This window comes from Brienomyrus brachyistius, chromosome 19 (assembly GCF_023856365.1).
Source record: "Brienomyrus brachyistius isolate T26 chromosome 19, BBRACH_0.4, whole genome shotgun sequence".
Classification (NCBI taxonomy): domain Eukaryota; kingdom Metazoa; phylum Chordata; class Actinopteri; order Osteoglossiformes; family Mormyridae; genus Brienomyrus; species Brienomyrus brachyistius.
The window spans coordinates 3753368-3780628 of record NC_064551.1 but is presented as its reverse complement, the minus strand read 5'-3'; the positions used below and the strand labels follow the sequence as shown (position 1 = coordinate 3780628).

General features: G+C 46.4%; 3 protein-coding genes across 6 annotated transcripts in view; 2 read left to right on the top strand and 1 right to left on the bottom strand.

The window, feature by feature from the left end:
* Positions 1–5937, top strand: part of slc16a10 (solute carrier family 16 member 10) — a 30904-nt gene extending 24967 nt beyond the window's left edge. The window contains exons 4-6 of the mRNA XM_048986574.1: positions 1121–1264; positions 1540–1768; positions 2521–5937. Coding sequence (XP_048842531.1) covers positions 1121–1264; positions 1540–1768; positions 2521–2759 — 612 coding nt within the window. The 3' untranslated portion in view covers positions 2760–5937. The remainder of the gene's footprint in view (positions 1–1120; positions 1265–1539; positions 1769–2520) is intronic.
* A 750-nt stretch (positions 5938–6687) lies between these two features.
* On the top strand, positions 6688–14344 carry mfsd4b (major facilitator superfamily domain containing 4B). Of its 3 annotated transcripts, none has more exons than XR_007383979.1 (5): positions 6688–7313; positions 8691–8859; positions 10046–10162; positions 11014–13410; positions 13905–14344. XR_007383979.1 is itself a non-coding variant. In XM_048986569.1 (4 exons), the coding sequence occupies exons 1-4, from the start codon at positions 7035–7037 to the stop codon at positions 12309–12311; spliced, it is 1863 nt and encodes a 620-aa protein (XP_048842526.1). In that variant the 5' UTR covers positions 6688–7034; the 3' UTR covers positions 12312–14344. The 3 variants fall into 3 exon arrangements, 1 of the variants encoding a protein (XP_048842526.1); XR_007383978.1 differs by having other exon boundaries at positions 11014–13419; positions 13578–14344; XM_048986569.1 differs by having other exon boundaries at positions 11014–14344.
* Positions 14345–15058: 714 nt separating this feature from the next.
* The window catches only part of rev3l (REV3 like, DNA directed polymerase zeta catalytic subunit), a 39750-nt gene continuing 27547 nt past the window's right edge, over positions 15059–27261 (bottom strand). For both annotated transcript variants that reach the window (XM_048986560.1, XM_048986561.1), the window contains exons 18-32: positions 26852–26963; positions 26426–26541; positions 25506–25624; positions 25129–25247; positions 24588–24729; positions 21503–21747; positions 20490–20598; positions 19462–19668; positions 18961–19070; positions 18757–18871; positions 18470–18607; positions 17997–18187; positions 17220–17466; positions 16257–16472; positions 15059–15753 (exon numbers count right to left, since the gene is read on the bottom strand). In XM_048986560.1, coding sequence (XP_048842517.1) covers positions 15613–15753; positions 16257–16472; positions 17220–17466; positions 17997–18187; positions 18470–18607; positions 18757–18871; positions 18961–19070; positions 19462–19668; positions 20490–20598; positions 21503–21747; positions 24588–24729; positions 25129–25247; positions 25506–25624; positions 26426–26541; positions 26852–26963 — 2327 coding nt within the window. In that variant the 3' untranslated portion in view covers positions 15059–15612. The remainder of the gene's footprint in view (positions 15754–16256; positions 16473–17219; positions 17467–17996; positions 18188–18469; positions 18608–18756; positions 18872–18960; positions 19071–19461; positions 19669–20489; positions 20599–21502; positions 21748–24587; positions 24730–25128; positions 25248–25505; positions 25625–26425; positions 26542–26851; positions 26964–27261) is intronic.

Sequence of the window (27261 nt, the reverse complement as noted above, 5' to 3'; positions counted from 1 at the left end):
CGGCAGAGAAAGGGCAGGGTTGACAGATGTCATATGTTGTTGTCAGGAGCAGAGAAAAGGCTCTTGTTCCTTCTGGCCACTAGATGTCACAATAAAATATTAGTAATGAGTTTTTCAAAGTTGTTTCATAATTTAATCTCATAAATAGAGGCAGGGCAGCAGGTTTGACATGCCACCAGCCGTCTCCTTATGACCCAGAATTGTTCCGAGGACGCCAAGCTTGCTAAAAAACACACGTGTTTCGTGAGATGTTTCCAGGCGGGGCGTAGGTGCCACATGAAGTGGAGGAATGTGTGAATTTACACCAGCTTGTGAGATGGCGTACATTAATGGTGCTCAGATGTGAGGTGGATCTGTCTCTGGACGACGCCAGCGGGAACACATTTCCTGATGAATCCACCTTTGAACTGCTGAGCTGGTAAAAGCCGCTTCCCTGGGGCAGCTTTTGGCCGCGATGGAAGTCAGGGAGGCTGCGATATGGCCTTCCGGACTCATGATTTGCGAGGCCACTCCGGGCCCCATGGGCCGCAGTAAATTAAAGTCATGTGTATCTGCCAGGAGAGAGGAAGGCCCCCTATCCCCTATGCAGGGGCCACTTCAGGCTCCTCCTGCGGTGGAAAGGGGCCCCACAGTTCAGGCCCCCTCACTGATCTCCACCCCCCATGCTAACCCATCATCAAGCACACACAAACGTGGGTAAATCCTGCACGGCTCACCAATAACATGGACTTACAGGAAGCTCTGGACATTAGGTAGTGGTTAATCAGCCCGCACAGCCAAAATGGCAGCCTGTTTGTACTTCCAGGCTGTATAACAGTAACTTTTTTCTTGTCCCTTTTGAAATGTAACTGCGATAATTTAATTCAGTCAAATTAAAAAGGCCAGGAGAGGTTGGATGAAGGCAAGGACTTGAAGGTGGAACGTATCGAAGTCATGTGTGCCGTCTTACTGTCGAGCATGTTGTAGGTTAAGTACTTAGCCTGATTTTTTAAATGACATTAATAGATATGTAGTAGCAGTGTTAATGAACAGGCACCAAGAGCCGTGTGTCTTAGCAATCCTGAGGGAACAGTGAAGGACCCGTGCTGCTCATGTGACAACTGCGCTTGCTGCCACGCAGATGAAGCACGTGACGGAGGTGTTCGGAGAGAACGCCAACAAGGAGGTGCTGCTCATGTGCATCGGCATCACGTCCGGCGTGGGTCGCCTCATCTTCGGCAGAGTCGCCGACTACGTCCCCGGTGTCAACAAAATTTTCCTGCAGGTGGGAGAACAGTAAAGCAGGAGTGCAGGAAAGCCATTTGATTGGCTGTGAACTTGTTCTCTAATAACCAATGGGAGGAAAGCAGTAGTATGATCTGAGATTGACTGAGATGTGAAAGATGAGCCAAATATGTTGCTATATTGTACAAATAAACAGTTGGAATAGTTGTAAATTATACTGAGGACTGAATTTGACATATTCAGAAAGGACATAGAAAGCATTGGATTAAAAGGGTTCAGCACTGAGTCTATCCTCTGTATCCTCCCGACCACCAGGTGTCCTCGTTCCTGGTGATCGGCCTCATGTCCATGATGATCCCGCTCTGCAGAGTCTTCGGCGGGCTCATTGCCGTTTGCCTTCTCATGGGCCTCTTTGATGGCTGCTTTATCTGCATCATGGCTCCCATCGCCTTCGAGCTCGTGGGGGCCCAGGATGTGTCGCAGGCCATTGGCTTCCTGCTGGGCATGATGTCCGTGCCAATGACAGTGGGGCCACCCATTGCAGGTATTGTACACGGCACAGCAGCTATTCCCTTTCTGGGGATTGTATGTGAAAAGTATTTTAAGTTACAGAAGTTGAAATGCATCCGCAGTACTGAGCCACTCGTCTGAGTAGCAAGTCCCTGGGAATCGGAAACTGCGTTAAGGTTTAGGCTATGAGATTTGCCCAGAATCAGTGTCGGGTGTGACTGTTTCTTTCAGTTAACGTGTGAATCTGCATTAATGATATCACTAACGCTCAGATTAGTCAGGGTTTGAGACAACACCTTTTTAACATGCAAACTCCACACACATGTGACCCAGGCGGAGACTCGAACCCGGGTCCCAGAGGTGTGAGGCAACAGTGCTAACCACTGCACCACCATGCCGCCCCTTACAACAAAAGTCGATCCCCAGAAATAAAATTACTATAACTTGAACTGAAATTAAAATGTATATAAAACTAAAGAGAAATATATGTCTCTAATAACTAATAAAACCACACTGAAAATGAAATGAAGACTAGCCTGGATTTCATAATAAAATTGTACATAATATAACATTAAAAACTAATTATAAAAATCTAAATTGTAATACCACTGAGTAGAGCTCGATCCCATAGCCTACGAGAAAACCGTTCCTTAAAAACGTTGGGAAGCTGTAAGGACACCCTGCAGGCATGCATGCCAGGAGATGTTTTGGAGGTCATCTCAGCTATACGGCTGTTTCTACATGTGTAATAAACTCGTTCTCCTTGCACTGCTTTCCTTTGCTCAGGTTATCTGAGGGACAGGCTGGGCTCCTACGACGTAGCCTTCTACCTGGCCGGTATCCCTCCTATCGTCGGAGGGGCTTTGCTGTGCCTCATCCCCTGGTTGGAGGCCAAGCGCAAGAAGAAGGCATTCGAGACTGAGAAGGAGGCCGTGCAGACAATGCTGGAAAGCAAGAATTTCAGCAAGTGTCCAGCAGATGGGGGCAGTGAAGACAAGAGCTCAGACCCAGAATCTGTCATTTGAATCGGAAATACTGACACGCACATAAACATCCAAATAGACATATACACATACAAACATTCATACATGCAATCAATCGAGCATCAAAATAGTGTTTTTTTTTTTAAAGAAAGCTGCTTTTGCAGGACAACTAGAGGGAGAAGTACTACCACATCGGTGTTACCTAGTGATGGACAATGTGACGCTTCATGAACCATTAGCTGGATTTTTGACCACTAGGTAGTACGCATTGTCCAAAAAGGGCTTAAAGCATGCACCAAAGCAAACCAAGAGCACCATCTAGTGGTGTCAAAAAATGTAGCAAATGGTTCATTAAGTGTCATTTTGTCCGTTACTAGTGTAACCTATTTAATTGCACAACCGTTTCTAAATGAGTGTGATTCTAATACCCTATGCATTGCAATGCTTTTCCGAGTGGCATATGCCTACTGAAAACATTAATGCCTTTAAAGCTTGCTTATATATAACAAATATGAAGCCTTGGAGTACATTAAATATCAGCCTCATAGCACTGCATCCTTGTTAACTTGTTTTTGAAAGGAACATTAGGAAGCCATTACTTTAAAAACACTTATCCTGCAATGCTCAACCCAGTAATACACTAGATCAGTGGTTCTCAAACCTGGTCCTCGGGACCCACTGCCCTGCTTGTTTTCCCAACTATCCCTGCCCTACACATGGCTGATTACCTGGATCAGGTGTGTTCAGTCAATCAGAAGCTGAAAGACAGCTGGGACTTGTGTGTGGGGCAGGGATAGCTGGAAAACAAGCAGGGCAGTTGGTCCCGAGGACTGAGTTTGAGAACCACTGTACTAGATAATAAGTTCCTAGTCAGATGTGTCATAAGGCCAACCAAACACTTTCCGTGGAAAGAGTGGAAAATGAATGTTGTGCATTTCTGTGGCCAAAGAGATTGGAACTAGCTGCTAAGTTAGCAGTTTAAGCTTGGTGTGTTGGAGACAGCTATGAACCAAATCCAGAAGAGCTGAAACAGAGTTTGAGATGTGATTGTGAGGTAAATTGGGCTGATTTAAGGCTTAGCTGAGATGTGGCCAGTGGGCGTGATCCCACTAGAGAACAATGTTGCTTATTCATCTAAGCAAATGAACTCTGTTTTTGGGAATACTTTTTAAAAAACCAACTTATGAATGTATCGTTAATTTGCAAAATAACTGGGCATAGAGTATTGCTTCAGAGAAGTGAATTACAAAATATCAATGGGATTTTGTTATTTTTATGAAACTGGTGCTGTGATATACTAAGCAGCTTTTAGCAGAACAGTCGGTCTCACTATGATAAACACGTTAAGGGAACATACATGCATCACCTCTGTAGGCGTTCTGCATGTATATCTTCCCAGCTGTTAAAAACTCAAATTTCACATTTGTGGGGGTTTTCCCCTTCCGTTATGCAGTTGAAAATCCAGTTCAGTGCCAGTTCATTTTTTTTTTAAATCACTGTTTCACTGAAATGTTAGCTGATGCAAAGAAAGCGTGTTTCTATGGTTGACTTTCTATGCCTGGTTTCTCTATGCAATGTAGATGTAGATGTCTCCATGCTGACTGACATGGGCACTTTTACGGGAAACAGTGAATGGATGAAGTTGTACATTCAGTCACTAAGTACATACGATATTTAAAGGTGTGTAATCTAATACCCTTAATACATCACTTTTCCAGTGATACCACTTCATAGTCTACCTCAGAATACTTGGGCAATCTTGGGATATTTATCTTAAACACCAAAGGGCACCGCTGTGAGTCACAATTTCATTCCATTTTGTAAAGTCTGACATTCAATCTCACTACTAACTTTCAATTATTGATGTTTTTGGGCCAACATTTGACCCCCTCCTCACACCTCCCATTGTAATACGCTTTTAATTCAGCAGACATTCAACAACCAATGCCTGAAAGGTTAAAATGCAATCTAAGGAAATTGTATGTAAAATCCCAAAACAGATTTATTTTTTTCTATGAAACAGCACCATTACACTTTCAATATCCTGCAGCGTTATATAGTATGGAACTTCAGCTGCATGAATATTTGGAATGTGTGCATTTTACTATAATGCATTATATTTGAAATAAACCATTTACCATTCATTTTTGTGATAGTCTGGGCTTAAACTGTGTAATGAGCTATGAATATAAGCATTATTATTAGTATATTTATTAGTGTTTCCTGATAGTATTTTGAGGAAAAACACGGAATATCATGGAAAACCCCTTATATACTTGTGATCTATTTGTACAACAGATCCTTTTATATGTATGTTATATAACGATACATATATGTTTATCTTATTCTGCTCATGTTGTTTATTTATGTACGTTATCTTTCTGACTTACAGTGTTTTCATTGAAGAGTAGAATAGACATCTCGTTGTGTTAATGTTCAGTAGCACCTCAAATGTTAAAGTATTTCATAAACATTCACTCAGAGCTTTGTAACGAAGTTGGCCAAATTCTAGTTTGCAGCGCATTGTTGGAAACAGCGCCCTCTGCTTGTGGAGGAGCACCAATACCCTTTTTTTCTGTCAGATTAAATATTTCATTCACACTATCAATCCAAAGATTTAAATGTCAAGCGTTACTTTAAAACAAGTATAGTATATATATTAGAAATTTAGATGTTTCGAAAAATTTCTTTATATTTTTTTGAAAGAGAATTGCTAACTACCAAATAAGATTATATATTGGGAATAGTATATATTGAGAATACAAGGAATATTCTGTTAACGCCATATTGTGTGAAATTGAATCTTTTCAATAGCTTATATGTTTCTTTTCTCAGCTGTATCCAATAAGAAAAAAAATATCTATTCTAATGCATTTAAGAATCTGGACGTACATATTTGGGTTTTCTGTCGCTGTGCACTGATTAAAGTGCTACCCAAATTCCCTGTCACGCAAGGTTGTTGGGTTATTTTCATCATTTTTTGTGCCTTAAAGCTTTCCCTGAGCATTTACGTGTGACATGGAAAACATAAGTATTTGAAAATCACGACATATTTTGTATTAACTTTCAAGTCCCTAATTCCTGCATTTGTATCTTTTTGCTGATTGCATCATTTTTTTTAATGGAATTTTCTAGTATGCAATGTACATGTCCGCAGATTGTATTCCGATTGTACGATCACTTGGTTAAAGAGTAAAGAATTGATAAAATTTTTTCATAATTTAAATGAAATGTTTCTTGTCTCTTACAAATGAAAAGCCCATACATTGCAGTTACTTGGAAAAAGCCTGATTTATCACAAATATGTCTCTCATCCAAAATGTAGTCCACGTATTAGGAAATATCACAGATACATCCCATTTCACCCGAGTCGTAACTGAGTTAGGGATCATGAAGAAAGACGTGCGCCTGAGTCATTTAGACAGATTCAGTACAGTGTATTAATAATTAAGTATATCTCTACATCGATATTCAAAACACTCATCCTGGTCAGGGGGTGGGGGTTCGGTGGTGATGTCTGGAGCCTATTCCAGGAAATATACAACACAAGGGAAGTGTGCAATTTGGCTGTGATGCCAGTCTATTCTAGGACATTATTCCACAAAGTAATTCATCCATCCACTTATCTTGATCAGAGTCATGGGGGCGGCGGCGGGGGGGCTGAAGCCAATCCCAAGCAACATGTGGCACAAGATAGGGATACACCCTTGATTTGATTCCTGTCGTTACTCCACAAAATCATCTATCCGTCCATCTTCCAACTGTTTATCATGTTGAGGGCTGCACCAAACAGGTACATTCTGGATGGGATGCCAGTCCCATGTGGGACAATGAGTCCATAATTATTACTGCCGACTCGTTTCTTCCCATACAACATCACCAATCTAACAATTTATCACCTGTGACATTTGCTAGTAAACAATCTTACGTCATTTACTCGGCGCCCAACGCTCGGAGGATACGCCGTCCCAAGTCGCTGATTTCAAATCGGATCCCGTTCCGCCGTCCCTGTCTTCAGCGTATTTTAGTTTAGGCACAGAACTGATCCCGGATCGGTCGCGTCACGGCGTCGTGTTAGCTTCCTGTGTGCTGCGGCTCAGTCGGCTTTCATTTGCCAGCTGGCGCACCAGACGAGCTGGTCCGAGGTAGCAGGCGGTCCCTTCGCAGCTCACCTGTCAGCTGGAGGCCGGCCGGAGTGAACATGAAATATATGTAAAGTAGCTGGTCTGAAAGCGGGGGTCCCTGTCATTTCCTTGCGCCGACCACGGCGGCTGCGTTTAGCGCAGTTGGTCGGAAAGCGGCCGCGGACGGAGCACCATGTCTGCCTCCGCCACCGGCGAACCGGCGGCGAAGAAGAAACAAGTCCGCTTCGCCCGGGTCGGGGAGGACGAAGACAATGAAGACCAGGATGAGGACACGCTCTTCGATAAGAGGAAGGACGCCCGGGGCGGGCTGAAGGGCGTGATGAAGCGGGTCCGCAGGCTGGACGGAGCCGGAGCCCACAGGGTGGCCGTGCTGGGGCCGGACGGCAGCGCCCACGGGACCTGCAGTCAGTGGATGGTTACGGTTGCTCTCTGCGCCTCCTTTCTTGGCCTGGTAATGTACTTATTAATATACATTACTCTTCTGAGTTAGACGGAAATATAACGAGCCGTCATGTAGGTTTCGCTCTGTGTTTTGTCACTTCAACATTAAGCACCATGTAATCTGATCACTGAATACACGCACTTGTCACTGTTTCTGTAAGCTGTCGTCAACTGATATCCTGGAGTTCAGAATAAACTCAAGGTGGATCAAGAATAAACTCGTTGTTGGTTGAGAAAGGATCTGGTACGAGTAAAAACATTGGGGTTCTTGTGGTATAAGGTGTGATTTCGTACGGCATGGTGGTGCGGTGGTTAGCACTGTTGCCTCACACCTCTGGGACCCGGGTTCGAGTCTCAGCCTGGCTCACATGTGTGCGGAGTTTGCATGTTCTCCCCATGGGTACTCCGGTTTGGTCCCCACAGTCCAAAAACATGCTAAATTGCCCGTAGGTGTGTGAGAGTGCTCTGCGCCCTGGGTTGTTCCCTGCCTCGTGCCCACTGCTTCTGGAATAGGCTCCGGACCCCCCGCGACCCGGTACAATAAGCGATTTCGAAAATGGATGGATGTAATGCTGTGTTGGTTCCATTATGCACTCCAAAGACCGAAGGAAAATAGACTAAAAGACTTTTTAACTTAATTGTGATGTTATGTTGTTATGACACTTTTGTTATAGGTAGTCATGTTGCTGTACAGAAACAGTTGTATGTGAAGGTTTTATAGGTTGACCATCTAGTTAACCTTAAACAGCATGCCCTCTGCTGAAGTTGTTTTTGTGACGCATTTCCATGTGAAATGCATGTGTTCGGTATTTAAGTTACAATTCTGCCTGCAAACCAGCCTGCATGGTTTTTCCGTGCCGTAAATGTCCCGGTGACCCATGTTGGTGAATGCCAAGCATCCAAAAAAGTACCTGTGACGTTTTTCTGTGGGATGTGTCACAAGTCCCGGGGAGTGAGTGCAGTATTCCCTGCAGGGCACTGCAGAATTTGCCTGAGTGAACGCAGATATTTGGATCTCACACTTCTAATAGCATCCCTTTTCTGTGATCAGGGTTAGCCAGAGAACTTCCTGCTGAAATTCCAGTGACGTTAGACTATTTTAACTCTTGGACCTGAAGGGAAAAAAAAATAAAAATCTATATTGCCGATTTCAGTGCTTTTTTCCACAGTTGTAGGACCTGACTTTCTTAGTTTTATATACAGCTGATAGACCTGAAGCGGATTAGCTGTTGCAGATACATCATTATTTCTGCGGCCGTTTTATTTACATTTTATTTATTTAGCACCCAGTTTTATCCAAAGCGACGTAGATGTTCTTAAAGGAGCTTGAGGGCCTTGCTCAGGGGCCCAATGGTGAAATTACTGTGCCGACCCTGTCATGTTTCAGGGAATGAGCATCTCAGTGCTGGGCCCCACGTTCGGAGACCTGGCCACTAACGTCAGACAGAGCATCAGCAACATCTCCTACATCTTTGTGGGGCGCTCTGCGGGCTACATGGGGGGCTCGGTGGTGGCTGGGTTCCTCTTTGACATCATGAACCATCATCTGCTTCTCGGTAAGCCTCCATGTCGGCTGCATCGGTGGGTCTGCTCTCGCATGGGGACGCATTTACTTGCCCTGCATTGGTTTATTTGAAGCCCCTTATGTCCGGAATGGAACTTAATGCCGGTAATAGAATTGACAGTTGGCTAATGTGGGTTTCCAGCAGCCATTTTGCCTGCGGTGCTTTCAAAAAACGATTTGAGCAGTTTGTTCATGCAGACACATTTATTTAGTCGCCTGTTCTCCGAAAGCAGCTGTAGGTCCCTGGAGGTGCGGTGATGCTGCGTTGATTTGGCAGCCACTGCACCAGAGTAAACTTTGCGTTACTTTTACTTGTTTATTTGCCACTTTAATCCAAAGCGAGATACAAGTGAGAATCGGTGAGCAGGGTCACACTGTTCCGGACATAGCTAAAGATTACGGGCCTTGCTCAAGGAGCCTGTGGTGGCATCATTCAGCCTGCCGGGGGATCTGAACTGATGACCTTCTGATCATGGACACAGAGGACTGCTTTGCAGAGTTGTATGTGATGCTGTGTTGGGTGCTGTGCCAGCTGTCTAGCTGTTTGAATATGAGTTATAAATAAGGTTTTGGACAGGATATTTGTGCATGCATTTTTTTGGTGTACCGCTGTTCAAGTATTTTATTTTGCTTTTATTTATTTAGCACTTTTAAACACATTTTTTTTAAAACCTCCAAACCATTTTTTTTTTTTTTTGAGAAAACGATGATTTGTGCCGACCTTGGGCTTTGAACCAGCGACCTCAGACAAACCATGGATTGTGAACACAGTCCCAAGCCGCTCAGCCCCGCCCTCCCATTACGCACAATTATAGTCCTGATTTTTCTTTTTTGTGGAAACTGACTTGTCTTGGGCTTTATAGAGAGCAGTAATCAGACAAAAGGAGACACATTTTAAACCCATTCACTTGATATTTAGTTGCATGTTTGTTTGACAGGAGCCTTGTTCAGTGCAACACAACACTCTCCAGTCCTCTTTATTTATGTATGTGTGTTGTGTTTTTTAAATAAACCTAAATTGCATAAGAGAAAGGAATTAAGTGCCTAGGGTGCTGAGAGATGGGGCGTCTCACGGGAGACGAGCTGGACACCATGTTGTCAGACGTTGTGGCCCGTAGCAGACAGAACCACACGATTCCCGATTCATCTCATGTTTCTCTCCTCGCTGTCTTTGCCAGGCTTGTCTATGCTGCTCACAGCTGTTGGCATGATTGGAGTTCCCTTCTGTAAAAGCGCCATTCTGCTCACACTCCTCATTTCCTGTGTTGGAGTTTCGATGGGGTTTCTAGATACAGGTAAGGTTACTTGAGCTAAATCTGTTCAGTCTCAAGCAAAGGAGACTGAGGGGGGACATGATCCAGGTATATAAGATTCTAACAGGTTTGGATGCTGTTCAACCAAATAGTTACTTCAGCATTAGTTCAAATACACGAACTCATGGCCATAGGTGGAAATTAGCGGGAGAACATTTCAAACTGGATTTAAGGAAGCACTTCTTTACGCAGCGTGTAGTCAGAGTATGGAATAGCCTTCCTGATAACGTAGTGCAAGCTGAATCCTTGGGTTCCTTTAAATCAGAGCTAGATAAGATTATCAGAGCTAGATAAGATTTTAACAACTCTGAGCTATTAGTTAAGTTCTCCCCAAGCGAGCTTGATGGGCCGAATGGTCTCCTTTCATTTGTATAGTTCTTATGTTCTTATGTAAGAACATCTGTAGATGCAGGAAGGTGACAGTCCATGTTTTTGCTCCCTTTGGCAGAGAGCTGGGAGGGAGCAAAAACAGGTACTGTCTGTGGGTCCCCAATTTTAAAAAAATAAACTCGTTTTTATAGTAGAGGGGGGAGAATATGTGAATTTAGTTTTGTTTTTCAAGAAATCATGTGTGATACCCTTTGATTTGGGGTCATACATTTAATAAGCTTTTAATTATCTTCATTCAGCAGCATGCCGCTATTTGAGATGTTACTTTAGTAGTTCAGTGTTTCCACCTGCCAGCATGCTGACTTGCCTCTGACTGATTTGTTTTTGTGGCTGTGAGTATTTTTTGCTTCTCAGTAGCTGTATGGCATTTTGTCATTTTTACAGTTCTGTCGAGCACTGAGTCGTACTTGTATTCCCAACCCTGCTGTCCACCCCATGCTTAGGTGGCAATGTCCTCATCCTGAAGACGTGGGGGGACCGGGCCGGACCGTACATGCAGGCCCTGCACTTCAGCTTCGCCGTTGGGGCCTTCATTTCACCCATCATCTCCAAGTTGCTGTTCGGGAGCACCGATCACTTGGAGAACAGCAAAGTCTTCGGCTCGACTACTGAGTCTTCCCCAAGCACTACGGAAGGATCCGTGCCTCCTCTGAAAGACCCGACGAGCAAACTGATCAAATCCACCCTTCATCTGGCCCATGCGCCTATCTCCAAGTCCATGTGGGCCTACATTGTGATTGGGGTCTTTTTGCTGCTGGTCTCCCTCCTCTTCTTTGTCCTCTATTCCCGGAGCAGCCCAGCTCAGGACATGGCCAAGATCTCCCCGGGGAAACCGCGGATGGCCAAGTACCACAATGCCCTCATTCTTCTGCTCTTCTTCTTCTTCTTTTGGTATGTAGGAGCAGAGGTAGCCTACGGCTCCTTCATCTTCACTTATGCCAAGGACGTGACTCATATGGCCCAGTCTCGGGCTGCTGGACTTAACTCCCTCTTCTGGGGCACCTTTGCTGCCACCCGGGGCCTGGCTATCTTCCTAGCAGCCTGTATGAAGCCGGGCACCATGATCCTGCTGAGCCTGGTGGGCTGCACGCTGTCCTCCCTGCTGATGGTGCTCTTCAGCCGCAACAGGATGGTGCTTTGGTCCTGCACTGCCCTCTATGGCGCCTCCATGGCCACCACTTTCCCTAGCGGCATCTCCTGGTTGGAGCAGTACACCACAGTGACGGGCCGCTCTGCGGCAGTGTTCGTGGTGGGGGCGGCACTGGGAGAGATGGTGCTGCCTGCTGTCGTGGGATTACTCCTGGGGATTGTGCAGGAGCTCCCAGTGCTGATGTACCTGTCCCTGGGCACGGCCACCATCACCTCCATCCTCTTCCCCGTCATGTACAAGCTGGCCACCTCGCCTGGTGGAACAACCTGGAGGCCACGCGACAAGCCTGGGGCCGATGACAGTGAGCACTACCAAGCCCTTCTGGACACCGGCGCCAATGAGGAGGAGGAGGAGGAAGAAGATGAGGCCGACCAGTGGAACGACACCGACTTTGAAGTCATCCAGATGGACGACGCCAGTCTCAGCTCGCCGGACAGAACGACGTCTTCGGCGGCCGCTATGGATGCCGCAGAAGCCCCTGAGGATTCCCCGGTGACCCCGACGACAACCGACCTTACGCCCGAGCCAGCCGATCCCCTGGAGCTCACCAACTCCCCAGTCACTCTCCTTGGAGACTCTCCCAGGGGGTAACCTCTCATTACCCTGGACAGAGAAAAGAGAGACTAAAGACGCTGTTGCTGGGAGGTTGACGAGCTCGTGAGAAAATCATCGGAGGACATTCTGCTGCCCGTCTCCCGTTCGCATGCCCCCAGATGTCAGGTCCTGCCCCCTGAAACGAGCTCAAGCTCACAGACAGCGGCAGCTGCTGGGTTGGTGATGCTTCAGTGTGGGGAAAAGTTACTCGCAGCTTTGAGGAAGCTGTGTTGAATGTACCCTGTATTTCTTGAGTATGTTCTGTTACGTGTCCTGGTTATGCTTAGACTACGAACCACAGTTGCTTTACAGCTGTTTCTCTCAGAGCAATGTAGGTAATTGACTTTTTCTTTTACAGACTTATTGTGTTTGTTATGAAATGATATATATTATATTTTATGCGGTAGGCCCTACTTAATGGGCAAGTATGATGCACAACATTCAAGGTACGGTCTGTATATTAGCAAAAAAAAACAATTTTGGACTTAAATGTAGGGTATAACCATAGTGCAATTAAATGGTAAAGCCATTATACTAAGTATAATCGTTTAATATATATTTTGGTATAGGTTTTTTAAAAAAGTAGACCCCTGTATCCCAATCCAGTCCATGTTTTTGCTTTCTCTTAGCTCCCGGCGGCCTCTAACAGGTATTCGGTGTTCCTGATTGGCTGGGAGCTGGGAGGGAGCAAAAACGTGGACTGGCCCACGGACTGGATTGGGAAACACAGAAGTGGGGAATGCCATGAAATCAGAAATCATTGTCAAATGCTCATGCAAATAATTTGCTTCGTGCTGCTCTTTACAGCATCACCCTGAGTTCCATCCGTTTTCTGTAACTGCTTGTCCTCTTCAGGCTTTCGGGGGGGGACTGGAGCCTAGGGAAGCACTGGGTACTCGTACACCTAGAGGCAATTTGGAAACGTTAGCATGTTCTTGCACCATGGCGGGGGGGGGGTTAGGGAGACTGGATTGTGCACCTGCATGCACACACATACATACCTTGGTAACCACAGGGTGTCCTTGGACCATGGGGGGAGTGGTAGCACCGGAGGAACAGGCACAGACTTGGAATCCTGGTGCAGATTCGAACCCGGGTCTCAGAGGTGTGAGGCGACTGTGCTAACCACTACACCATCCTGCAGCCATGTCCTGTTGGGTTTGAATGTCATTTTGTCTTTTTAAATGGTCAGAGATATTTAAAAAAAGATAGATGCAGACCATGGGGGGAGCACTGGCAGAGATTTGAACCCGGGTCTCAGAGGTGTGAGGCGACTGTGCTAACCACTACACCATCCTGCAGTCATGGCTTGTTAGGTTTGAACGTACTTTTGTCTTTTTACATGGTCAGCGATATTTAAAAAAAGGATATATGCCCCTTGGGGGGAACACTGACAGAGATTCGAACCCAGGTTTCAGAGGTGTGAGGCAACTGTGCTAACCACTACACTATCCTGCTGCCACATCATTCTAGGTTTAAATGTAATTTTGTCTTTTTAAATGGTCAGTTAAAGATATATATGGACCATGGGGAGAGTGAAACCAGAGAAACAGGCACAGACATAGAACCCTGGCGGAGATTCGAACCCAGGTCTCAGCGGTGCGAGGCGACTGTGCTAACCACTACACCATGGGGTAGCATAAATGTGTTCGAGCATAAATTTGTCTTTTTAAATGGTCAGACAAAGATACACATGGACCGTGGGGGGAGAAGCGGCACCAGAAGAACAGGCACAGACATGGAACTCTGGCGGAGATTCGAACCCGGGTCTCTGCTAACCACGACACCATGGGGTAGCATAAATGTGTCTGAGCGCAAATTTGTCTTTTTAAATGGTCAAAGATACGATTCCTCGAATGTGAGCAAAAATGTGTTGTCTTTAATATTCTGGGTTATCTGTGAGCAAGTTGTGCAAGACATCACAAGTGGCAAATTTTTTATAAACGTACACTTTTATTTTGTATAGATTGATATTTAAGTGTACAATGTATTCCAATGTGTGTTATTAATAAAGTATAAATTAAGAAGGATGGTTGTGGGACTGTTGTCATGATTCAGTTTCATTGTGGACTTTTTCCAAGATAAGCTAAAAATAAGCAAAAGCGACATATTCATAGTGCAGTTTTGAAAGGGGAAAAAATCCACAGAAAAGTGTCCCTCTTTTAGACTTTCCTGCTCAGAATAATTTGCATAATGGTTCTGAATGTGTGGAGTGTTTTTTAAATAGACTCGAGCTCAGGCAGCATTTTTTTAAACAACAGTCAACAGGTTCATGTTCGTACATTTAATTTTATTATATCAACTGTTAACCTCCATCCACAGAAATATCTATTAAAAACAAACACCGGCCATTTTTTTTTTTTACAATTATACAAATACACAGATCTTGTGTACAATTGAGATATAGAATCAGTCTTTACATAGGTAGGGAACATACATATAGCATAGAGAAAGCATTAGAAATGTGTACAAAATAAATATGCACAAAGAAAATAATGTATACTTTGCCATAAATTATCAAAATACACTATTGCAGCAAGTCCCAGGAGTTGGTGAAATCTCGAACGCGAACGTTCTCTGCTCCATCCTTTACCAACGACGACCCAAAGAGGCTCAGAGTTTTAAGGACTATTCCGTGCAGAAAAACGTACATAAATAAAACCATCTCTCTCAAGGAAAAAGACATCGTGAGACAGGAAAACGACATGGTCCCCCCCCCCCCCCCCCCCCAGCCCACCCCATGTTTTTAATGCAGGCGCACACAGATTTTAGATTTACAATGAGAGAATTTCTACATAAAAAGGTTTTTATATATTTATACATATATAAAAACAATCTTTTAATCAGTGGTTTTTTTTTCCTGCTACCTTGGAGTCAGAAGGAGCCCCATAAAAAACATTTAGACCTCAAAGTTTTTACAAAGAGTTACAGCGCGTAGAAAAACCATAACGCAGAACGGTCCTCATAGATCCGATTTCCCATAATGCCGAGCGACACTCTGAAATATGCCAGCCAAAAAAAAAAACCAAAAAAAAACACTGCTTTATGTACAACCAATAGCAGCCGGGAACGCGGTGAACGAGGATGACCGGCCAGCCACCACCTGCACCAGCAAGCTAGCAGAAATACTTGTATAACAGAAAGCGACTAGGCAAAAATTGAAACCTAACCATGTTAGATCAAAGCACCATTCAAAACCAAAAAAAAAAAAAAAAGAGAGACAAACACAAAATCAAAACAGAGACTGGGCGTTTAGCACCACAACGTCGCCGAGTGTGAATGACGGGGATCCGGAACATCAGAACTGCTCCAGGAGCTGCCGGAGGTAGGGGCCCTTGGACAGCTGCCGCGTGACCCGAGACAGCTTGTACAGAACCGGGCAGTCCAGTGAGACGCATGGGACCTGGCGTTCCGCAGCGCCGCTGCAGTTCCGGCACACCTGTGGGGATGGAAATTTCAAGTGGGCGTCAAGTTCTGTTGTAGCGTGTGGGGGGGGGGGGGGGGGGGCGTCGCTACCACAATGTCTGCGATATCAGCTGTGTCAGGAGAGTGCGTACAGGGCGATGGGGACGAGGGCAACTATGCAAAGACAGGACAGCTGGCGATGCAGGGAATGCGTTACAGTGTAGCGAACAGTCATCGCAGTGCTTGTTAACGCCGCAGAATTCAATGGCAGTAAGGGCTGGTGTGATTTTGATCAAATGGATTAAGGTAAGCGTCGCAAGAATTAAGCCTGGCCTGTAGCATTTCACTAATGCGTAATCGGCAGGCAGGAGGCCGCAGGCTTGTCCCGTGTCCCAAACGAGTGCCGTGTTTTCCAATGCAAACAGCAACAAACGGGAACTCTTATGCAACTCCTGACAGTCGCAAAACAGCCATGTAAAGGTGTGCAAAGGCCGTCACCATGCCAACAGTCCCTTGTTGTACCCGAGCGCCCCTCACCTTCAGCAGATGCTCTTGCTGCGCCTCCCACTGGCGCAGTTCCTGCTGCAGCGTGACGACGACGCGCTGGGGTTCGGCGCGGCAGCGGGCACACACGCCCAGCTGGGTCAGCTCGTCACAGACGGGGCAGTGCAGGGTGGTGAAGTACTGCGAGATGGTGCCCTTCCTGCACACCTCCTCGTCGCCAGCGCCGGCTGTGGAACACGCTTTCTGGACCTGAGGGTCAGAGACAGGAAGTCAGACAAACAAGAGACAGGACTCGGCATTAGCACAGAAATGCTAAGATTCGATCCTGAAACTCCAGCACAGCTTCCATCTGAGCTATGCAACGTGCGACAGATTCAGGTCAATGATAATTTGGCATCATCTGAAGTCTCAAAGAAAGACATTTAAATTTTTATTATTTTTTTAAGATTCTTGAAAATTTCCCCTGATACTCTCAGCATTTCCTTAACAGACCAAAGTGCACAGCAGTTCTCAAAAGACAGATCTTCCTGTTTGCTGCAGCCCTGGCTGGCCTCGCTCCGCTGTCGGAGGGCAGCTTCCTGTCCTGGGAATTCTGCCCATGTTAACAAATCACCACAAGGCACAGCCTTGGACGCTACTTCTCATGGGTGGCCACTAGATGGCAGTATCGGCCCACGTTTAAAAATTATACAGAATCCTTTATTGATGTTCACAACTTCAGCTATTTGGAATAGTTGTGGCTGCTCTTAAGAAAAGCATGAGTCATGTCGATGTGGCTCTTTATAATATTTTCAACGCATTAACTGGAGGTGTGGAAGAAATGACCAAGGTTTGTGTTAATAATAATAAAAAAAGACAAAGTTATTGCAACCAATAGAAGAAAAGAACAAAAAATGATTAAAGAATGACCATTCGTACTGCAATAAGATTAACTGGTAGTGCCATTTGCCCTTCAGGGCCCCAACTCCTGCTCCAAATGCCCTAGGGGCCGCTCACCCGGGGCAGCTCGCGGTACCAGTCAAACACGTCGACGCCGATTAGGGCGAAGATGCGGTCCAGGGGAGGCAGGATCTGCTTGGAGATGTAGTAGGCGCTGTTGAGCCGCAGCCCCGGATCTTGCAGCACCTCCAGGGGGCGCCGTACCAGCTGGATGAGGGGAACGCCAGGCATGCCGTACACGATGACGTAGGGCACCCTCTCGCCGACACGCGGCTCCAAACGCCGGTCGTAGGCCAGCATGCGCCTGGCAAGGTCAAAAGGTCACGGTGGGCAGAGTGCCTATGACTACAGGCTATTAATACAACCTTAAATTATGTCATAATTATGAAATAATGACAAGAATATGAACTGCTATATGTTAACTGCTCTTAAAATAAAGTCCATAACAGCAGTTTTACCGCACGTTACATTTTGTTTTGCAGATCTCAAAATACACTACATTTGCAGCAAATCCCACTGTTCGTATACAGGAATGCATCGCAGCACTATGCAGGAACGGTCTGTACAAAGCAGCGGAATATTTTCCCTTTAACAATAACTCGAAAGTCAGATATATTTTTTTTCTTTCTCCATATTAATGACAGTGTTGCTAGGCAACAGTTTCAGGTACAGCGAAACGAACAGCCTTGTGCAGACAATGGCTACTGGGGGTGACGCGGAGCAGATTTACACACAGCCAAAAGCGTGCGTGTAGACAGGCAGACAGTCAGACAGCAGCTGTCCAGGGTTCAGCCGGGGACCACCATTGTTTCAGGCTGGGTACCAGAGGATTACCTGGTGAGCTCCAGAGCAGGAACGCAGGCTCCCGGCCTGTAGGAGGCGCTGCCCCGATACTCCTTGGCAAAAGTGAGGTCCTGCATATTGGCTCTGCCCTCCAGGACCTTCATGCATTGCCGCTGGACGTACTGCTTGACCTGGCTGATGTCTCGCGTCTCGAACAGTAGCTTGATGGATCGCTCCAGGATCTGGGGGAAGGTGGGAAGGGGGGGGGGGGGGGGCGGTGAGGACGTGGAGAGAGACAAGAGCAAAGCAGTAAAAACGCAGTGAGCGGCCTCGCTTTGGTCCAGGACCTGCACATTTCAGACCACACGCTCCATTTACCCGTTTCATTTCCATGCCTTTCCTCTCGCACTCGACACCCCCTCCCCCACCCCTGTTCCCCGAACGATGGCTGGGAGGGGGGAGCACGTATGGGCAAACTGCCACGGCCACGAGGTGAAAGAGGCGCCTGAAATCCCCCTGGTTACCTTGGAAACAGCTGGGCAGCCGTCTCGGCGCACAGTCTCAATCCCCTTGGCGTCGAAGACGGGATCCTTCTGCTCCAGGGTCTCGTACATGTAGCCCACGTAGCGCTTCTTCGTCTGGAGCACGCAGGGAAGGTAAACCTGGGGACATAGGCAGGCAAAGGGGCGCACGGGGGGGACAGGCACAGCAAAGGGCCTGTAAATAAAACCCATTTCACGGTTCAGGCTTAATCATACAGCCATACACTGGTCGAATTTAAGGCTGAACTAATCACTGATTACGCCCCCACCTTCTCGAACTTGAGCTTGACAGGTTTAGGGTTGGTGGCAGTGACGGCTTCGGCGATCTCGTTCCCGATCTTGAAGGCCTGTTCCTTGGTGGCTCCTTTCAGCAGCACGAACATGCTGAGGGACAGAAACGTCAAGTGGAGGGGGGGTGTGACCGGACCGGACCGGACCGACTGAGCGCTTGGCCGGGGCAGCCTCTGACCCACCTGTCGGTATCTCCGTACACTACGCGTGCCCCCCACTTCTTAGTGTCGTTGACGAGTTTGATGGCACTCTCCAGGGTCTCCCTGGCTTTGTGGACGATGCTGTCACCAACCTAACGGTGCAGGCAGAATAACACACCGCCATCGCTCTTACAGGAGTCTTGGCAAAGGGTACGATGGGGGCCGTATCAAATGTTTCATTGCGGTACACAAACAGCAAATATACCGCAGTATAGTGAGTAACCATGACACCACACAAGCCTACCTGGTCAAAGACAAAACTGGTTACATGAGGCCTCCTGATCAAATTAGAGGCTTGAATTATGTCATCCACTGTTTGCGAGGAGAGCTTAAGGGTTATTGCTTCAAACTATGACCCAAGCGGCTCCAGGAACGCCCTGGACATGTGTCCCTATATGAGGTGTTGAGAGACCTGCCAACAGCCTCAATGTAAGAGGTGACTGAAGATGACTGCTGAGGTTGAAGGTGCCGCCAGGAGCTCACCTCCACGCAGGGCATTCGGCCGGAGAAGCCGGCGGACGTGTAGCCAAAGGTGACGTTGGCGATAAGCTTCAGCCCCAGCTGCCGGGCGTCCAGAAGACGCGTCAAAACCCTGTCGTGCTTGTAGGCCTTCATCGACTGCTTGACCATGATGCGGGTCTTCAGGATCTCCTCCAGCATGCTGGGTAAGACACCCTTACGTACCGACGGCTACGTCCAAGGAGGAACACCAAGTCAGACATGGGGCGATGGGGAGATGGAGTGTGACCACTTCTAGAAGACGCTTCTCACGTTACATAAGATGTTTACCGTGTTACATAACCTCTGAAACACCACACTTCTAACAGTGTGTCAGGAAATTTCGGGACTGTCGTTAACCCTCCGGAGCCGACGGCATCGTCTGCAATGCCGCGTCTATTTCTCGTGTACTTCAGTTCATGACTCGCTGCAATCTTATTGTAGAAACATGCAAAAAAACCGAATAAATGTAATGTAACTGTAATCTGTCTTTTCAAAACGTCCACTGCCGGAAGTATTAAAGTTTTTAAAATTGGGTTAAATCAGCAAAAAAGTGAACCATGTCACCTTACTTTGTTTTGCCTGCATCGGGGACGTGTAGTGCAGCCCTCACCTGAAGATCGCTATTCACATTCTCAATAGCCGCATTACCGCGTATTCAAATCGCATTCGCATGGTGATTTCATGAACAACACAGCAGTGAAACGCGATCCGGATACATCCCCATCGGCGCCATATGGGGGGGGGGGGGGGGGGAGGGGATGTGATGTCAAATTACAAACTTCACATAAATCTGACATATTAACAAAGTACACCAAGATTAAGATGGGTTAAATGCCAAAACAAATATATAAGAAATAATTTGCCATGAATAAAGTTTATGATATTGAATGAAATGTGTGACCATGCCCCAGTCAGTAAAAGTGTGCTCCCTACCCCTACACCCCAGAGGGTTAATAAAATAATTCATTTATTTGTTACATATCTTTGAATGTTATCCAGGCCGTGTTTACCTTAACGAAGGCGATGCCGTTTGGAGAAATGGTGATGTCATGGCGGAACTGAGATAAGATGTCAGGAGGAAATCTCAGAGATGTGCAGCCAAATTTATACTCGTCATGCCTGAAACGGACAGAGAACAATGCTGGGCTCCCCTGCAACTCCAACTGCAGCCACATCACCCAACCGATTTCTATAGCCAAGCTCCAGATTACAGGACATTGTCAGACATTACTTGGTTCAGTGGATCAGGTGTGATATTCTCACCATTTGGAATCACCACAAATGGAGAAGCGTATTTTCCAAAAAACGCATCAGGAAGTCTCCATTGCAAACCCAAACTGTGTCCAGCCACATTTACCTGCATGAACCCAGCATGTAAGGTGGGTCATTTTCAGCACCCTAAGGTATCTGGTCGCATGTCACATGAGAACACATTTTCTTCCACTCGGACAACAAAAGGGAATACAGGCATTTTTCGGATCGCAATTCATCTCATCTCATGCTGGAATAAACCGATTTCCAAGCAAGGCTCGGAAGGACTAACTGAAGCCTTTCATCCTGCGAGGCTAAGAACATAGGCCCAGTTGACTGGTCTTTGACGAAGACAGCCCCTGTGTGAGTTAACCACAGAACGGCCAGCTTAGTCTGCAAGCTGCCCCCAAAGTCCAGGTGGACAGCAACTGTCTGCAATAAATATTTAGGAGGGATGTCCTTGCATTTCACCCTGTACTCTACATGGCTGGAATGACAGCAGCTCTTGACTTGACCACTTGACTCAACAAATAAAAACATTGCAAGTAATCCAGAGCTTATCTCAAAATGACACTGGACATTACACAATCTCAGGGCATCTCTCCTCTCTCTCTCTCTCTCTCTCTCTCTCTCTCTCTCTCACACACAAACACCCTCCATGTTTACCCACACAACAAACACTACACTAAGGATTTTCCACCTCGTGTGGTGCAACCTTAGTCAAACAGGAGCCCAGCGAGGGTGCAGACGAAGATAAGGGAAGCGTCCTTACGTGCCCAGACTCTCCACGTGGCCCAGGCAGGTGGAGTAGCAGTAGTTGTAGGCGATGACGATGGAGGGGTACAGCGACTGAAAATCCAGCACTACCACAGAGTTGCTGTAGAAACGGGATTCTGGTTCCATGATCAGGGGGATGCACTGGGGCGCCCTCTGCTGGGCCCTCTGCTGTACGCTGGGGGACACTGCAATGTAGTTGAGGGGCTTGACGATTCGGAGCATCATGGACTCCACCCGGTACTGGGGGGGGGAATCAAGAGGTCAAACACAAAAGTTGGCTATCTATCCACACGGTGCACAAATTTCAGTTTCATGTAATTCAAACAGCTCAAAGATAATCTCACACCCAGGTGTGCTAAATGAAGCAAAAGTACATTGTCTACAGTGTGTAATGACCGTCACGCACGGCAGTCCTTCATGTTCATATCATCATGAATTTCCCAAGTGACACACAGGTGCCAAACTCAGCATGACTCCAAACAGGAAATAATGACGGGTCAGAACCACTGTCCGGACAGACGTTTGCAAGATGAACGCTAGGATCTCATAAACCAAGCAGCTCACGATTCCATTCAGGCGCGATTAATAAAAATCTTCGCCAAAGGCAGGAATTCTGGGACATCTACTGGAAATGCGGAGAGTCTCTCTGGACTTCTTTTCCTTTTCAGTTCCCCCAGTAATGGAATCACCGCCAGCTTATCCCATTAAACCCACACAAACAGCAGATCTAAAGAAGGAGATTTATGGCGGCAGATTTCCAGCATACCAGCTACACTTATGACCAATATATTTCTTAAAACCTCCCAGCCTGCACATATCCCACTGCACTGTTGAAACAAAGGGCTCTGGAAGCAAACAATCACAGGCTGGCGTATCACTAATGGTGTTTTCACGTCACCGGCGACAGAAAAGCATGGCCGCTGGGTTTCATTATCGTATGTCGGAAACACAAGCCAGCGCACTCAGGTGTATTACAGACTCTCTCAGCCGTAAATTCTTTCTGTAATTAAAAACAAAATTAATTCACACCTGTCTTGTATGCTATGGTAATCAAATTCATCTCCGTATGACCTACAACTTCAGCAAACGACGCCAAAAAGCTTTTAATCTGACACCTGACACAACGAGAAAGGAGACAGACATTTTAACGGCTTTCCAACACTACAACAGTAATCAAAGAATATCTTAAGAGAGCTTTGGCACCTCTGACCTGCCAACTTCAGCGTAAAGATGCGGAAATGCTCTCGGAGAATACAAAGATGGAAGGACATAACGTGCAAATAGTTATTAAATATGACGACTCTACACCAACACAGGATAATGTGCAAAGGGTGGTTTGGGAGGCTGCCCTGATATTCACTGAACATACATTCCCAATGTGAAAGTCCATCAGTGCGGTTATTATTACAACCCCTGCCACAAGGGGGCGCTAAAGGTGGAGCACAACCTATCCTTGTAGAACAGTGATGCCACATCACTCAGGTTCAACGCTTCGGTAAGCTGGAGGAGATCAGTCTTCATACATGTGACCTACTGCATGTTGTATATTGGTAGAGATCTTTCTCCGAAGCCACCTACAGGTCAGGACTGATGAGGCGTTTTCACACCAGAGGAACCATTTTCACAAACCAGAATCCTTTCCCCTAACCAGGAACTTTTGTCATGTTCCCATCACAGGAACTCAGCCTGACTATAGTGCCTGAAAGACCGTTCTGGAACCTTTCTTTAGTCCCTATTCCAGACTAGGTACTTTTTTTGTTCAAGCACAAACTGCTGGGGAGGCGTTTACAGCGATTAACTTGCTGACTGGTTGACCACAAGTACTGGCACCAACTTGGAAGTTATGCAGAGGTGCAGGAAAAGACAGAAGTAGCGGAGCAAAGAAATGAGTGGGTGCAATTATTTTTGCATCCCAGTCACAACAAATAACAAGTTTGAATTAACAAAGACCTTTTAACTTGCATCTCCATATTTCTGCATCGGAAAATTCAACCAATAACTGACACATGTGTCTGTCTATTTCCGGTACCGGTAGTGAAACTTGCCAGCACTTATTAGTGTAATAACGTTACACTGCCAGTTTTAATAATGAAATATAAAAATTTCACAAATCACAAATAAAATACAAATAAAAGACTGTGTCCTGTTTTAATCGCAGCCAAGCTCCCAAGTAATCAACAAATAAAATGACTTTTTCATCCTCCCTTGTTTTGGGGTGCTGGTGTAGTTTCATACGCAATTACGTGTTTAGTAGTAACCCTCCAGGTTTACTTAGCTTACAGGTCCCAGCTCTTGTTGTGCGGCGTGAAGGTGAGCTTACAGAAGTGTCCAGTCAAAACGGCCCAGGAACTTGCACAAAGGAACCAGGTTCCGGAATTTTGCTATGAAAGTGTCCATGGTAAGTGCATTGTGGGCCAGACAGCGAGCCACCACCAGCACGTCTATATATGGTGTGGAAATGTATCGCTCACTACAGCCATGGTACGACGCTTACGGCAACTTAGGGTGCGATTTGTGCCTTGAGGACATGGAAAAACAGATCACTGATAAACGCCTGACATGTTCATTTCTTCCTCTGAAAGGGAGAGGAAATCATCCACAGCAGACCCAAGTACACAATTAACAAGCTTCCACAAAGTGCCACTCAAATCTGATTCCCATCACCAGGACACACACACACACACACACACACACACACACACACACAGGCCTTTGTTACAACAATGGCCCCGTTAAACACTAATGGGCCAATTTCACTAGAAAATAACTTTCAGTTTGCAAAAAAAAAAAAAATGTGAAGATGTACTTGAAAGTATGAAAAGGCGCCGTGATTACTTTCGAAATACCGAAAATTGCCACGATTATATTTTTCACGTTTAGAGTGAAAAAGTTATGCCGTTCTTTACAATAGCTGGATCCTGGACTAGAAGACTAGAATAAAATCTGCATTCTGCAATGAGGAGAAACACAAGCTGCAAAGGATGATTGGGAGGCACCTTTGTGTGGGTTGCAGCACATGCTGATTGTGCAACAACTGTAGGCGAAATGGTACGGCACCAGTAATCAGGGGTGGTTCGAACCTGAGATCCTCTGGTCAGCACGTGGTAGAACTGGATCCCAAAAACCCTGGCCAGCTCGCTGGTCCTGCCGATGATGTCACGCTGCTGTAGCAGCTGCATGGTGGCGCACACCCGGCTTATGTAGTGGTCCACCACCTTCCACCTGAAAGGCCAAGCCGGGATATGCGATGAGGAACTCGTGTGTGCATGCATGTGCATATGTGTGTGTGTGTGTGTGTGTGTGTGTGTGCGAAACAGCCAAAATCTTGTGAAAACCAAAGTCAAGTCAAACAGCAAAATTTAAAAAAAAATTATAAAATACAGCAAAATTTATTTTTGTGTCAACCTTATAAGAGGAAAAAATATGCATGGACTTTATTGCAGGGGTGCCACTAAGGCTGTTCTGTGGGGGGGGGGGCACAGTCATCTAAAATTTGGTCCTACACCCAAATAAACGTACACTAAATAGTGCTCATTCATTTTCTTGGAATTTTAGACCCCCCCAGTAAACTGAGGTTATACTGGGCACCAGTAGCGAGAAAGCCAGGAGGCCAGGACAGACCTGTACAAGTCGGTGTGGTGGTCGAACCAGTCGGAGAGGGTGCGGGCGCTGAACAGGGGGAAGCGTTGGTGCAGGACGTGGAACGCCACACTCTCAAAGCTGTAGCTGTTCAAGGTCACCTGAAAATCCAGGCGGCAAGACTCACTCACATACACTTGTAAGTAGTTGTGCTGATCTTTTTATGTCCGTGTTTCCCAAGTCGGTCTTCTGGGACCCACAACCGGTCCAAGTTTTTGCTCCCGACTGGGAGTTGGAAGGGAGCAAAAACATGGACTGTCTGAGGTCCCCAAGGACCGGATCGGGAAACACGGACATAAAAAGATCAGCACACCTAGACTTTCATTGGGCAAAATGCCAGCGAGCACACGGGCGCCTACCTCCGTCTTCATTACCCGCCACAGGTTGATAGTGATGCGGCCAACCAAGTGGATCTCGGACATGGTGTCAGAGCCGTACTCGTCCCGCTCGGCGGAGAACCGGTTCTCTTTTGAGTCACCTGTCAGCAGACAGACACCCATTACAGAACCAGGGGAAAGGCAACGCTGACAGCATTGGACGGCACGTCCCGGCCCGGAATCATCACAGCTTCTGTCTCACACGGCCACCTGTTGTTTTCATGCAAGCTAACTGGAATCAGCTCATTTGATGTCACAGCAAATTATTACTCTGACTTTGAGCTGCAGAACTCGGCAAATGCGTAATCCTGGGCAGGGTCACGGGCTTTCTGTAAATGCACTGTGTATTTGCATTGTCACCGGGTTTCAATTATGTCAACATATATAGGGCAGAGAAAAGGAGCCGATGTGGGGCGTGAAGGCCCTAGGGCTGGAACCTACAGGGGGGGTACCACAGGCGCACTAACCCCAGTCGAAAACACACTGGTCCCCAGGGTGCCCCCTCCCATCGCTCGCCACATATGATTGGCTATTGATCAGGCTAGGCCCTCTGTTTAAATTGTGGTGATGATTACACCCCCCGCCATAAAAATATCTGAGAATCACGGCTGGCATGTAGTGTGAAGTGGCTGCTACACACACACACACACACACACACACACACACACACACACACAGACACACACACACACACACAGACACACACACCCACAGACACACACAGACACACACACACACGGACACACACACAGAGACACACACACGTGTAACCACAGAAAGCACCATGGCTTCCACTTAACCAGTGTTTCTGTTTGTGGGACAACATCACCATCGTGAAACACAAACGTCAGATGACATGCGACGCCCCCCATGTAGATGCCCATCACTCTCGCTGATCTTACCCGGCACTCGTGACAGCTGCTGACACAGGTCCACCCCCATGGCCGCTGCGCGCTGCAAGAGGTAGCCCCAAGAGCGCATCTGCACCTCATACCCCAGCAGGATGTCTGGGTCAAACCTACCACAAGAGGGCACTGTTAACACGAGCTGCAGAACTCCTCCATGGCAATTTAATAATTTGAAGCATGTTTCAGATATTAGCACAAACTGTCTGCTACTTCCAGGGTTGTACTTGAATGTTTAAAAGCTATTATGAGTCGCTCGATTTAGCTCTTACTCACTTCAGATCATTTAGCAATATGCAACTAAACACTGAACTCACTCAATGCCAGCACTATATCTGAAGTTTCACAAAATCGTGACCACTAATGAAATTATGGGTTTTATGCTGTTCTGTATTAAAGAAAAGATTCACACAAAGTATGTACCTTCTCATGATGTCAACGACTTCCTGGAAGAGCCCCTTCTCATCAACGGTGTAAGTGACCTGCAGGTTGGAAACCCCCGATCTTACCAGCAGAGGTGCTGTGCTTCTGGTACCTGGAGGTGGAACACAGACCTAATCAGCTTCCTTGTACCTACCGAGTTAACTCAAACTAACTGAGATGCTGTTTGAGCGGCAGCATCGTGTTCCTTTGACTGTTTTCTATTATCACCCTTTTAGTGTCTGTGGTTACTTTTCCCTTTGTTACCCCTATGAAGTATGAGGTCTGATCATTTCCAGATTCAGTCAAATAATGTGTCTGCGTAGTTTGAGGATGAGCTATCAAATACTTTTTGAGTTATGGCACTAATGAGATAGTGGGCAAGTTCAAAAATCATCTGTATTCTCAATCAA

What these genes read in the sequence shown, in the direction of transcription:
- mfsd4b (XM_048986569.1), top strand. Translation starts at nt 7,035, where the DNA reads ATGTCTGCCTCCGCCACCGGCGAACCGGCGGCGAAGAAGAAACAAGTC. An exon ending in GAACCATCATCTGCTTCTCG is followed by an intron (nt 8,860 to 10,045) that starts GTAAGCCTCCAT and finishes TGTCTTTGCCAG; the next exon opens with GCTTGTCTATGCTGCTCACA. An exon ending in GATGGGGTTTCTAGATACAG is followed by an intron (nt 10,163 to 11,013) that starts GTAAGGTTACTT and finishes CCCCATGCTTAG; the next exon opens with GTGGCAATGTCCTCATCCTG.